General features: G+C 46.8%; 1 protein-coding gene across 7 annotated transcripts in view; it reads right to left on the bottom strand.

Annotated features, from left to right (window-relative positions):
* agrn (agrin) overlaps window positions 1-14,558 on the bottom strand; it is a 258,540-nt gene that overhangs the window by 137,806 nt on the left and 106,176 nt on the right. For 2 of the 7 annotated variants that reach the window (XM_014146123.2, XM_014146126.2), the window contains exon 1: window positions 2,123-4,406. The exons of the other annotated variants lie outside the window; for them this stretch is intronic. In XM_014146123.2, the coding sequence (XP_014001598.1) occupies window positions 2,123-2,285 (163 nt within the window). In that variant the 5' untranslated portion in view covers window positions 2,286-4,406. Of the gene's footprint in view, window positions 1-2,122; window positions 4,407-14,558 lie in introns of those variants that run through there. 7 annotated transcript variants of the gene reach the window in all.

Raw genomic sequence — 14,558 nt, 5'->3', positions numbered from 1 at the left:
GAATCACTCCCCCACAGAGTTCCAGGAACCGGGCCACAGTGTGAAGAGGACAAGCTGTGTGTGGCCACGCTTCGCTCTGACCCGAGGTCTGTGTCCTCTCCTTTCTCTCGCTCCAGCTCCTCTCCAAACCAGTTTTCCGTCCACACAGCAAGAGCTTTCCATGTTAATGGTGCTCCGTTCACTTCTCCCTCTCCAGCCTCTCGCTCTCTTTCTCTCTCTAGCTTGTGAGGTGGAGATGGAGTGCTCTCACTGAGTTTGTATTTAAATCTAATGGAATATGTCTGGATTAAATTGATTCAGTAACACGGAGGGGTTATAAATGAACTTCACTTTGGAACGCCCCCGTCGATGAGACAGAGAGAGAAAAGAGAGAGGGAGAGAGAGATAGCGGGGAGGGGAGGCATTTTCAGAATTCTAAAGTGGTGCATTTTGGTTATTTTATTCAAGATCTAATGCAGTGGCATCCTTAGCCCCTGGGACGTGTCTCGTACGTGATTGAAAATCCTCAGGCTGATAATAGCTTCGTGGCGGGCTAGCATGGCTCGGAATGAAGCCTTAAACAGACGGCAGACAGACAGACAGACAGGCAGAGGCACAGAGAGGCATACAGACAGATAAAAAGGGACATTCACAGGGATGCTTTGATGCCCGTATTCTACTTAAAGTGTATATTGTCATTTCCACGCAGAGTTCACAGCTTGATACAATACGATATCGTCACCATACTCTCAAGATTCTATATGTATTGGGATTCGATACTGCGATTTTATTGCAATTCGATGTTCCAAACATACTGCTCACTATATGTCTACTGCAGAGGGACGAGAGAGACCCATAAGCACTTTTATTTCCATCAGTCATGGAAATAAAAGTGCTGAAAACATGTTGGCTCACCATTTAAAAAGAACATGGAGAACCAGCTTTAAAAGGAGTTTTGGTGCATGTGCAACCGACTAGAGATATATTGTCAAAAATATTATTCCAATATGTAACTGTATAGATTTTTCCGCCATCACTCCTATTTAGTCTCCTTAATGCTAATTCACGTGGATGCAATGATGATTATACTCCAGACAGTTTTAAACACCTTCAAAGTGAAAGAAATGGAGTGTTGATTAGGCTTGAACCTTCCGCACAGGCAACTCATCTGACACGGGACTCCAGTGCCAAGAAATACGTGACACTGAATAAAGCAGTGATATCCAACACATACTGATGTTACTGTGGTGTCAGGACTCAATCAGGACTCCAGTGATACTGGCGTGTTCCTATTCCCATCGCGAAGAACCAATTGACATTCATTGATATAAAGCTTTGAACTACTGAAAACTGTGTCATTCAGGCAAGACATAAACCAGTTATGTACAACTTTGAAGCGAGAGACAGATAGTCCCTAATGTACAACTTACAGACAATACGTCACCCCCAAACACACTTGTGAAATGGCAAGTCGCTGCGTCGCGCTCGCTCTCCAAAAGGTCACTCTCGTGTTGCCTAATGGTAATGTTGCTGCTCATCTACCAGCGAGCCACCAGGCGACGCACAGACAGAAGCTTATGCACCATCATGGCATTTTCTATTCAGGCCGATAACCGCTCAAAGTGGGGACACTTTCCATGCCAAGAGCTTTTTCTATCGTCCAAAGGCATTTAATCTGGCTACTTTATCCCACAGTTCAAAGTAAATGCCAAGGCTTTGGGGGAGATAAAGGACTCAAAAGAAGGAAGCAGGGACTGTGCATCGAGGGAAAGCTGACTTTTAACGTCTGAGATATCCCTCCACTTCATCCAGCCCCAGCCTTTCAGATAGCACCGCCAGAGGTCAAGTGGACCGGTCTTTCATATCTTTTCTCAGCAGAGTAAAAGACCTGAGAGACTGTAAGGTGTTTAATAGTCTATGTAAACTAAGCGAAATCCTCCCGACCCAAAACTTTTCTTGTACCAAAAGCCATGCATGCATACTCTTCTCTTATACATACACATCTGGCAACAAATGCACTCACATATAAAGCCTTCATACTACTGACCATGACACAAACACACATGGCTACAGGGTGACAGAGGGAGTACGTTGTATATGGGGTGCGTGCGTATGTGTGTGGTAGTACTATTGGTGGACGTACAGTTGTTGAGGAAGAGCAGCACGGCGAAGCCCAGCGTGGAGGTGGCCAGCAGGATGAGACATATGTTACAGGGGATCATAAAGTATCGCACCACCAGGGACACCTTGTGTTGGTACATCCGGTCCCGCTCCGGGTGCGGCGTGGGGTAATGGCAGCTGGTCATACTCCACTTCCAGAGTCCGTCCTCCCGGTGGGAAGGTACGGGTAACGGGGTGGGAGAAGAAGAAGAAACGAGGGAGGAGAGAATGATAGGCTGGGTAATGGCTGGTAGATTCAGCCCTGAATCCAGCTGTGTCCCGCCGTGGGGAGGGAGTCGCAGTTGCTTTCAGAATGATGCGTCGAGGAGCTTTCAATGGTTTCCAGGCAACTCATTTTGGACAGTAATAACATCCATTGGTTGGAAGAGGACAGAAGGGTGTGGGCCTGCACTGCTATAGGCCCCCAGCTGTCCACGCTACCTCCATTTTAATCCAAGTACTGGAAAGGGGATGACAACAGATTGGTGTGTACGTATGTGGAGTGAGTATATGTACAATATGAAAGTGTAAATGTGTGTGTGTGTGTGTGTGTGTGTGTGTGTGTGTGTGTGTGTGTGTGTGTGTGTGTGTGTGTGTGTGTGTGTGTGTGTGTGTGTGTGTGTGTGTGTGTGTGTGTGTGTGTGTACGTGCTAGTTCAAAAGGTGCCAAAGTTCCACAGTAACTCAACAGTAATTACAGTAAGAAGCTTCCTTGATCTCTTTGCAGCACTGGTCTCCTTATTCCCCCAGGAGCCCTCACAACACAAGCCAGGTTCCGCCACACTACCACAGCATTCGTCAAGAGTAGCTGCTGGTGATTTGGCGGGGGAGCATCTTTCTTCAGCCTCCTGTGGCTGATAAACTGGGAGCTTGGGGCTAGAGCTCCGGCAGCTCTGGCGCTCTAAAGACATTCATTAGCCTCCTTTTCTTTTCCTTACAAAACGCTCCAAGGAAAACAACAACAACTGGCTCTTTGTTTTCACTTGGCTGCCCGCCGGCTTATTGTTCCTTATAGCGCTAGTCAGGACCGAGATAAAGGCAACAGCAACACGGCAATGCGACTGTCTTCTCCGAGCACGGAGCACGAAGCTTCCCCCGTCGCTGCGCACTTGTATCTAGCGTTAGCGTATTTAGCAGGGGGGCTAGTAAGCAGCTGGCCACCACTCGATTAACCATATGCTCTTAGGAGCGTGAAGGGGGTTCTTTTTTTCACCACCCACTTCCTCGGTTCAAAACACTGTGGCCCCCTTCCCCCTCGCCACTCGCATGTGGGGGCCACCCTTGGAGTCTGGAGAAAACAGGTCAGAAGAAGTAGAGAGGGGCGGAAAGTTGGAGAGGGGAACAATTTACGCCCCCAGCTCTGTACCTCAACATGAGTTGTCTTCTCCTCAGCTCTGTTCCGCCTGAGTCCGGCTATACAGAGAAGCGACAAACCTCAGCCGACACACAGACTAAAGAAAACCCACAAAAGAAATGGAGAGAGAAGGAAAGAAAGAGGGGAAAAGTCTGAGCCAGATGAGAAATTAACAACAAGCCCTGAATACTTTTTCTCTTTCTTTCCTCGTGTTGTCCACCCCTGATGGCATATTCATGCAAAAACAAATCGCAAGGGGGGTCTTGTTACCGCCCTCTGTCCGAGAGTGTCAAGTTGGTTTTCTCCTTTTCAAAAAAGCAGTCGCTTATTCACCCCTTCTTCATTGAGAGTAGAAGCTGCTCAGTTGCTCATTTCACTCTCTCTGGCTCAGTCTCCCTCTTTTTTTCTCCTTTTTCTCAAGAATCCACTCCTTCTGTCTGTTCCTGCTCCAGAGGCTACTCCCGGTTGCTTGTCCTGGGCTTGGCTGCGGATGATCTCCTTCGAGTTGCTCCTCCGAGGGACAGGCCCATTCACTGGCAGCCAAAACAACAACTTGGAGCTTTGCGTATTCACGGAGTATTCACAGCGCACACAATCCCCAGGCAGCAGGTAGTCCACTGTGTTAATTCACTCTGCTGCTCAGCCAGCCAAGCCCTAGTCAACGAGAGAGAGAGAGAGAGGTAGAGAGAGAGGTAGAGAGAGAGTAGCCAGCCAGCGAGCTGCAGATAGAGACAGCCAGAGCAGAGCAGCAGAGCGATAGAGGAAAGAGGAAGAACAGGCGAGCGGTGGCGCCTGACACTTAGTCCACCTCTTGCGTTTTACAACAGCGGCTGAGCGTGTTGTCTCCCGAGCACCGTCACTCTCCAGAGCAGCACTTCTCCCTGCCTGCCTCAACCCCAAGGAAAAGACAGCGCAGACAGGAGAGGAGAGGGGGAATGAGAGAGAGGAGCTGTCTCTAACAAAGAGGGGAGGGGGAGCAAGAGGGGGAGGGGGGAAGACAAGGGAAAATAAAAGCTTTTGGGAATACTTGGGTCATGTTGGGGTGGGAGGCAGCAACAGTGCAAGAAAAAACAAAAAACAAAAGAGGGATTGGTCTCTTAAAAATGTCACCCACATCCTCGTTAAATCTGAATCAGAAAGAAAACGACCCGTTAAGGTCAGAATCAATCCTAAGCTTTATAACACACACACACACACACAAACAAATTGAATTACGTGAAAGCAGAAAAATAAACCATGGGGGAATACAATCATGTACATTTAGGTCAATCAAATATTGTCCAATTTGCAAACGCTAATTTGGCCAATACACTTCCAATCTCCTGGCAACATGCTTCTGTAAAACCTAATTCTATATGCTACACATGAATAAGCCCATATTCAATTAAAATCATATTCAAATTGGGGATTTTTGTATTCCACACTCACTTTCATGACACCGTGCCACATGTTTGTCCCCCCTTCCCCCCGTGTCAAATAAGAGAAGAATAACTAAAATAAATATTTTTATATTCAGCAGGGCTGGCGACTGATCTGAGGAGAAAAAATATGCACCTAATCCATAGCATGTAATTTTATGCGCTTTTTTTAAAAGAAATGTATTTTTTCTGTTCGATACTTATAATGAGGTCAAAATTGTGGGGCGGTCACGGCTTGTTTTAAAACCCGCCATACATCAATATCTACTTACACCAACACAATGACAAGTGATCATCTGAGCAGGGCAGATGCAAGGCGGAATATATCATCAAGTTTTTATGTTCTCTCTGTCTCTTTTCCCCCCACCCTCTGCCTCACATGAACGCACACATACACCCACACACGCGCGCGCACACACATGTACGCACGCACACACGACAACACATTAAAGAATATACACACGGTGATGCATAAAGTAGCTTCATTTATACAGAAAACGCATGAGGAAACAATCCCATTGTGTCTTTTAAACACACCTACAAACATACACGAACCCTTCACATTTCTCTCTCAAACACACAGAAAATACACATTTCTTTCAGTCTCTCTCTGACACACACACACACACACACACACACACACACACGATGGGGATCTGCTCTGGTTAACCATCACAAGTCATTTATCTCTTTGGACGCGGTCTTGTCCCTGTCTTGTTTGGCCCCGCGGGGACCCCTTACCCTGTAGTCTGGAGGTAAACTCCCAGAGAACACAAGGTCACCCAGGTCTCAGTCACCCTGGAGGGTGCAGGCAGTGTTCAACCACCAGCTGCAGCTTGCATCCCAGGGCTCAGCTCTGCCCTCACAGAACAACATGATACCCTAGCCAGGTAGGTTACTCTAGCCCAGACGTCTGCTTAAGCCTGTCTCTCAGGACATGGTACGCAAAAGCAACAATCTCATTATCTTCCTACAGTGACCTAAAGTACCTAAACCATACAGAATCCATTCAATAGAGGGCGCCACCGAGCTGCTGCTCTTCTGAGCCACTCACTGTAGTGCCAACATGACCCAAATAGAATCCTCTGTTCACATCAAAGCTCGTCTCTGATCCATTTTTAATGCGCTGATATCGCGAAAGGTTAACATCTCTCTCAGAGTGCTTTGAAATGCCAATTTCCATAAAGCAGCCAAAGGAGTTGGACTGACTCCCTCTTTAACATGATGACGGTCCAACCAAAAGGAGTTAGCATGCAGTTTGTGTTATGTCTCTGTATTTTCGGTGGGTTGCACCGTATGCATGGGTGACTGGTGACAAAAAGAATGTGGGATCAGATGTGAGAGCAGTCGAGCACACATCCTGGTCGTCCAGACGACCAACGTCTCGAGCTAATTGATCAAAGGCCGTATGAAACAGCTGTATGACAACCCGAGTAACAACTTAGATTATGGTAAAATGGGGGTTAGGGACGTTTGTGTTCAATGTTTTAGTGTGCAGTGTACAGTTGTGACACGTAGACAGGGTGTCTGCAATGTGACATGAATTGAAGATGAGAAATAAACTGTCCATAATAACCCAAAAGGAAGCAGGGAAGAGGAAAGTGGAGTGATGAGACATGTTTGAGCTAAATTGAGATAAAAATTGCCATGTGAATCCAGCCGTGCTGTCAAACTCATGGAGAGACGCCCAGACGTTCTGCCCTATACAGTTCCACTAGCAGGTGGGCCAATTGTCTTGCTTCAGTATTACCTCCAATCACCATAAATTACAGCATTCTGGTTTCCAGCAGATTCCCAGACTTCCCAGTCAACAGGGTGTCCAAGCTGCCGTCCACAAATCCGGATAGAGGGAGGGATTGGATATTGATAGGGAATGGGGTGCGGGGGGGACGAGCCAGAGCCAGAGGCTCTTGCAGCTGTGCATGTCTAATGTCATTATCCTTCATTGGGTTTAGGAGTGGCAGAGAAATAGTGAACAGAACAGACAGATCAGTTCTAAAGACAGGATGGTGTTGTTATACGCTTGGGGCTAGTGATCAACTGTGTGATCTAAGTGGGAACGGGGATGTACCAATGTTCCAAAGCAGGGTGGTCTCTTCATAACAACATGACTCACGCCATGACACACACACAGGACAGTGAGTGACGTCGTTCCTTCAGTTGCGCTCAACGAGCGTGACGGTGACGCCCAAGCCTGATCTCAGCCCACTCCCATTGCAGAAGAAACTGGAGCTGATCCGGGTTAAACTTTGCTTCTGTTTAATAGCCATTCTGTCACGCCCTGACCTTAGAGACGTTTATTTTCCTCTAGTTTGGTTAGGTCAGGGTGTGATGTGGGGTGGGCAATCTAGTTTTTCTATTTCTTTGTTTTGGCTGAGTGTGGTTTCCAATCAGAGGCAGCTGTCCATCGTTGTCTCTGACTGGGAACCATACTTAGGCAGCCCTTTTTCCCTCCTTGAGTTGTGGGATCTTGTTTATGTGTAGGTGCAGGTTATGCACTCCATGACTTCATGTTTTGTTTGTTCTGTATTGTTTTGGTGAGTTTCCTTTATTAAACATGTGGAACTCTACGCACGCTGTGCCTTGGTCTCCTCATTCTTACGACGAGCGTGACACATTCTTGTCTCATTTATCAGCTGTTTACAGTTGACCCTGGCTCAGAATGCAGTGAAAAGCGGATCCTGGATAATTTCATTGCTATGACGTTATTGTATTGCTGGCTGGATTGTTGCTATGGGTTGATATTCAGTCTTCTGCTGTCTGTAACTGATCCTAGTTCAGTTACTACTCCTCACCACCAGCACAGGCCTCCAGTCATCACCTCCCTCCCCCTCTCTTCTTCCAATAGCCCCATCTCCACATCTGTCTCAGCAGACCGCCCAAGTAAGATTTAAAAAAAATGTTTTTAACCTTTATTTAACTAGGCAAGTCATTTAAGAACTGCCTTGTTCAGGGGCACAACAACAGATTTTTACCTTGTCAGCTCGGGGAGTCTATCTAGCAACCTTTCGGTTACTGGCCCAACACTCTAACCACAAGGCTACCTACCGCCCAGAATAGCTGGGCAAGGCTGAGATCTCCCACGCCATTGTGGAAGTAACCTGAAGGCTGATCCAGGGCCAGTACTGAGCCCCCTAGGCATCCCCGCGACTACGCTACACTACTCTGCTAATGGAGAGGAACTAACCAGCAGCAGCCACTCATTCATTAGCCCTCTGCTTCCTCAACCACCTCCCCCTCCCTCTTCATCAGTGCTAACAACAATAATGATCTGAGCATTTAATACCCTCCACGCTCTGTCGACTCAAACTGTTTATTCATTTTTTATCCCCAGCACTTTTCCCTTAATGGCCCTTAAAGAAATTATTCCAATGGTTGTGCACTGAGAGAGAAAGAAAAAAGGGAGAGGGGTAACAGAGGAAAGAACTGCGGGAGCTTTGCTGCTAGCGCCAAGCTAGTTGGAGACTGATGCTCTTCCATGTGGCGGACATGTGGAGTGTGATCCAGCGTGGCACTGGAGGATGGGGTGGTGTGTGTCAGGGTACAGGGAGTGTCGGTGATCCACAGAGAGAGCAGTTGTTGTTGGCTCAGACAGCCCTGACAAAGGGTAGGTACAGTGATGGAGCTGGGGGCTGATTCAGGTGTCAGTCTCTGGCCCAGGCAGCGATCTGTCAACCAGGGCCATATTAGGGTGAAGTTACACAGTCTGCGCCAGGGGTGCACTGCACAATTCCTCCAGTTCCATAGTCCTGCTTGCTAATTGCTATCGTTAGTCACCTGAATACTTCCTTGATCAATGATTGTCATTGATTGGCTGGTGACTGCATGCACCTGGTTTCCCAGGTAGAAGGCAAATGAAAACCAGCAGGAGCTGGTGGACCGTAGCAAGGCACCCCTGGTCTATGTCATGGGTACTGATTTAACGTGCATGATGTTCAAGTCATCAGATAGACATAAGTAGATGCTGTGTTGTTATGTTAATGAGCGGTGTGAGATGCTGATTGGCCACGGTGGTTCACCGGACAGGTTCCTCCTTGACAATGACCTCTGTGGTCAGAGTACTATGGGATAGATTGAGGGGGTATACCAAGGGTCAAGGGTCAGGGAGAGAGGTTGTGAAATGCAGAGGGGCGGGCAACAGCGTCGAGTAGCAGCGCTGCAAGCGATAAATGAAAGTAAATGTTAAAATGTCAGATGGCTGCTGGGGAGATGTCCAAAGCAAACGATCCAAATGGCATGAGGGATATCTACTGCCCACACACAGCACAGGAAGAGCCTGCTGGACCAAATCAAAATGTGATAATCTATGTATCATATACCATACAGGATTCACTCACCAAGAGTAAGAAAACAGTTGACTAGTGTGACATTAAAAATCTTTCACACTTTTATGTTTTGACAGTACATCAAAAACACTGATTAAAAACACACACACAAAAAACACACACACACACACACACACACACACACACACACACACACACTTGAGCCACTTTTTACTTTAGCTGACAGTGACAAGCTATTATATACTGGGACCCTTTCATTTGCATTTACAGTAATGAACTCTCTCCTCTCTCTCATCCCTCTTTCTCTCTATACGCTACTTGCTGCTCATTCTCCGTCAAGCCAGATCCTCTTAGATAGAGGGCAGAGAGGGAACCTTAATTGGCACACAATCCCCATCGTTGAGAAGCCGTCCAAGAAGAAATGGTTATAAATGATTTACATTCCTAATCAAACGCCTCGCATTCAACTTCTCTTGCAAGACGGCTTCTTTGTGTTTTCGTAAATAATTCCCAGTCCATTTAACAGGCAACTGCAAAATGAGGCCAGGGTTGAAAGTAGAAGAAGACGAAGAGAGGAAGAAGATGCAGGATTATGGCACCATAGTTGACGAAATGAAACATATGAAACTCGCTGACACTGTGTGAAGAAACGTGTTTCGCTACAAGAGCCACAGCACAAACCCATGTCCAGTGTAGAGGTTTCTCCCTCTGTCTGTTGTTGTGACAACGGCAGACTGAGCTAGGAGGTCGGCAGGTCGCGTTGACACAGGTGTTCTGGACACGGAGGTAAACAGGGTCACTCCATTAGCCCAGAGACAGGCTGTTGCCGGGAGGAGGGTGAATCAGCCTGAATACAGCTAGAAGACAGGAATATATCTTCCTAACCTTGAGACCCACCAAATGTCTGTCAAATAAGATCCTACAGGCAACTGTGTGCAGATGCATGGAAACACACACTCACAGACACACAGTGGGGTGCACCCATTCCTCAGACATTCATTGGGCAGTAGTTTTAAACAGACCTTAGGGTTTATGCCTGACAACATGGCCAGCTATACTGTGGCAAAGAAGCTATAGGGAATCTGAATAGCAGATTCTGTTTGCATTCCAGTCACTGTGTCCTCTGATCAACAGCAAATGAAAAATCTCAAACAATTGCCAGAATTCCCGATAGGACGTGTACAACATTCAAGTTGCAGAGGTTTTTCTGGAAACAGCAATTCCAGGCTTCATCACTGAACTGCATCAATGTGAAAAAGACGAGACGTAACAAAAACAATCTGGCCTGAATCAATAGAAAACGGCACGTAGGGTGTTGAGTATGTCGGCACTTGGGGCGCTCCACGCAGGCCCTTTCAGATTGTTGGAGATTCCCCCTGGGTGTTAACCAAGACCTATATCGCATGCGGAGGGAGTTGTAAGGGGAAGAGAGATGGGAGAGGGAGAAGTACTGTACATCATTACATGATCTCCATTACTCCTCACTCTCCGTCTTCATCACCTCACACCACGACAGCTGTGACTCAATCAACGGTGAGAACGCGCTACTGCACCGCCGTTCACTAGTCTATATTCGAGAGGAAAACTGATAAACGAGGCAAATGATGAGGAACAACAACGGTCAAAACCATGACGACGACTGAGGCAGTTGCGTAGTTCGACGAGTGGCAGACTGGAGTGGGTAGTTAAGCCGGGAGTGAAAACAACGTGGAGGGGGGACAGAACCGTTACCATGAGGCAAATTTCACAACACACTTGAAAATCCACTGTAGCTGGCCCCAGAGAGGGGACACAAGGCAACGTGTGGTTTGTTAATTAAGCAGATAAAAGGTGAAACTGAGGCCTGCATGGAAGATGTAAAGCGAGTAAATCACTCACACACCCATGAGATCATAACACGGCAGAAGTCGCACACCACCTGTCACCACGCATACACGCGCACGTACAGTATGCAAGTACGCACACACCGTCTTACATCAATCAAACGTAGTTACTATTCCAACAACTTCAACATGGTTGTCTCCATCATATCCTTGTCTAATCATAGAACTACAGCAGAGAGAACCTATAGGCCTCTCTAACGCATAGATTTATGTGCCCTTATCTGACGTGGAAGCGGGGTTGAATTATGGCACTGTTGCTACGGTAACACAGTATGCAGAAACCGTGGTGTGCCCAGAAATATGCTAATTTGAAAAATTCAGTTACATATCGGGATATTCTTTTTGACAATATATCTCAATATGTCTGTTCTCCGTCTTCTTTTTAAATGGTGAGCCAATATGATTTTACTACTTTTATTTCCATGACTGGGTCTCTCTTGTCTCCCTGCAGCAGACATATAGTGAGCAATTCGTTTGGAACATCGAATCTCAATATCGAATCACAATACATATAAAATCGTGAGAATAACAATACATATCGTATCGGCACCTACAGTGCCTACGGAAAGTATTCAGACCCCTTTTCCAAATTTTGTTACGTTACAGCCTTAATCTAAAATGGATAAAAAAATACTTAAAAATCCTCAGCAATCTATACACAATACCCCATAATGACAAAGCGAAAACAGAAATACCAAATTTACATAAGAATTCAGACCATTTGCTATGAGACTCAAAATTGAGCTCAGGTGCATCGTGTTTCCATTAGTCATCCTTAAGATGTTTTACCTGTGGTAAACTGATTGGACATGATTTGGAAAGACACACACCAGTTGACAGTGCATGTCAGAGCAAAGACCAAGCCATGAGGTCGAAGGAATTGTCCGTAGAGCTCCAAGACAGGATTGTGTCGAGGCACAGATCTGGGAAAGGGTACCAAAACATTTCTGCAGCATTGAAGTTCCGCAAGAACACAGTGGCCTCCATAATTCTTAAATGGAAGACGTTTGGAACCAGAGCTGGCCGCCCGGCCAAACTGAGCAATCAGGAGAGAAGGGCCTTGGTCAGGGAGGTGACCAAGAACCCGATGGTCACTCTGAAAGAGCTCCAGAGTTCATCTATGGAGATGGGAGAACTTTCCAGAAGGACATCCATCTCTGCAGCACTCCACCAATCAGGTCTTTATGGTAGAGTGGCCAGACGGAAGCCACTCCCCAGTAAAAGGCACATGATAGCCCGCTTGGAGTTTGCCAGAAGGCACCTAAAGACTCTCAGACCATGAGAAACAAGATTCTCTTGTCTGATGAAACCAAGATTAAATTCTTTGGCCTGAATGCCAAGCGTCACGTCTGTCGGAAACGTGGCACCATCCCTACAGTGATGCATGCTGGTGGCAGCATAATGCTGTGGGGATGTTTTTCAGCGGCAGGGATTGGGAGACTAGTCAGGATCGGGGCAAAGATGAACAGAGCAAAGTACAGAGAGATCCTTGATGAAAACCTGCTCCAGAGCGCTCAGGACCTCAGACTGGGTCGAAGGTTCACCTTCCAAAAAGACAACGACCCTAAGCACACAGCCAAGACAAAGCAGGAGTGGCTTAGGGACAAGTCTCTGAATGTTCTTGAGTGGCCCAGCCAGAGCCCGGACTTGAACCCGATCGAACATCTCTGGAGAGACCTGAAAATAGCTGTGCAGCAACGCTCCCTATCCAACCTGACTGAGCTTGAGAGGATCTGCAGAAAAGAATGGGAGAAACTCCACAAATACAGATGTGCCAAGCTTGTAGAGTCATACACAAGAAGACTTGAGGCTGTAATCACTGCCAAAGGTGCTTCAACAAAGTACTGAGTAAAGGGTCTAAATACTTATGTAAATGTGATATTTCATTTTTTTGTATTTCTTTATTAGCAACATTTTTTTTTTAATTATGGGGTATTGTGTGTAGATTGATGAGTGGTAAAAACAAGTTCATCCATTTTAGAATAAGGCTGTAACCTAACAAAATGTGGAAAAGGTCAAGGGGTCTGAATACTTTTCAAAGACACTGTAAGTATCATAAAAATACTGTATTGTGAGGTCCCTGGCAATACCCAGCCCTAATTTATAGCCAGTGCAAAGGGGGCCGCTTGGCATGACACACAACTGCAAGGTGATTTCGATAATATGGGCCAGTGTCACCATATTCCTACCAGCCAGTGTCACCATATTTATATGAGCCAAACAGCTCATTTGCCACCTCTTCTCTGTCGTTCATCTCTCTCTATCCTAACACCTGCAGGCATTTGCATTCTGTCGGCTTTGCTTCTTCCCTTTCATTTCTTTCTCCCGTGCACTACATTTCCTGCATGATAACGTAGCGGCAATTTTATCACCGGCATAGCACAGAGGCAGTGGATAATGCCTTATGCATCCAAATCTCAGCTTTTCCAAAAGCCTAGTTTGCTTTTCTCTTACCTCCCTCCCCCATTTCGTCTCTCTTTACACCTCTCGAGTTTCACATCGACATCTCACTAGTGACAATCAAATCCAGAATTTGTCATCTGACCCCAGAAACCCCTCCTCTCTCCAACCTCACAACCCTTTTGGGAAAACCCACCCTGATCATGTGACTGGCCTCTCCAAGGCAACAAATGAGTTCCATGGCCTCTCCACTCACTTCAGTGTCCCAGCTCACTCATCATGTGATCTCTGTCACCGCCCATATAAGTAAACCACCTCGGAACCTCTCAACAGGGTTTGCCATTACTTGTTCATTATTGTTCATGGTGGCAGGCTGAGGCACGAACACAATGCAGGAAAATGCAGGTCTGGATGTGTGTGATGTAGTGTGTGATTGAGGATCTGGGGCACCCCCCTTTAAGTGGTAAAAATAGACCCAGTTAAAGGGAAGAGGCTCATCAGGGCTCATTAGTGTGTGATGAATGAGGTGGCTGAGGTGGCTCGGCTAGGGGACCTAATGCTGTTATTATGCCTCGCCAGCGGTGGACAACCTGGGGCCTCGGGGGTATGGTGGGGTGGATGGTGCTGGGGGTTGTAGACCTGTGGTTTACAGTTCCCTGCCTCCTTGCTCCTACAGACCTCATCTCTGAGTAAAGCTCTCTATTTCATCAGAGAGGGGGAGGGGGCACGTACAGTATACACACGAATACTCACTCACACACACACACACACACACACACACATAAACAGAGACACACAAGCATGCGCACACACGGGCGTGGACACACACATGTTCAGAGAGACACACACACAGACCAACTGCCGGCAATCAGATCTCAGGGGAAAAGGGGAGCCAGAGATGGGAGAGAGAGAGACAGAGAGAGAGGGATGGAGGAGGCAAATTAGAGGGGAGTTGAAAGAGCACAGCAGTAGATATAGTGAGGATGGGAGAGAAAGAGTGTGGGGGGAGGTCAAAAAGGCCATTTTGTGTGTGTGTGTGTGTGTGTGTGTGTGTGTGTGTGTGTGTGTGTGTGTGTGTG

The sequence above is a fragment of the Salmo salar genome, chromosome ssa15, assembly GCF_905237065.1.
Source record: "Salmo salar chromosome ssa15, Ssal_v3.1, whole genome shotgun sequence".
NCBI lineage: Eukaryota > Metazoa > Chordata > Actinopteri > Salmoniformes > Salmonidae > Salmo > Salmo salar.
The sequence above is the reverse complement of the archived record's forward strand: the minus strand, read 5'-3'. Positions and strand labels throughout refer to the sequence as shown.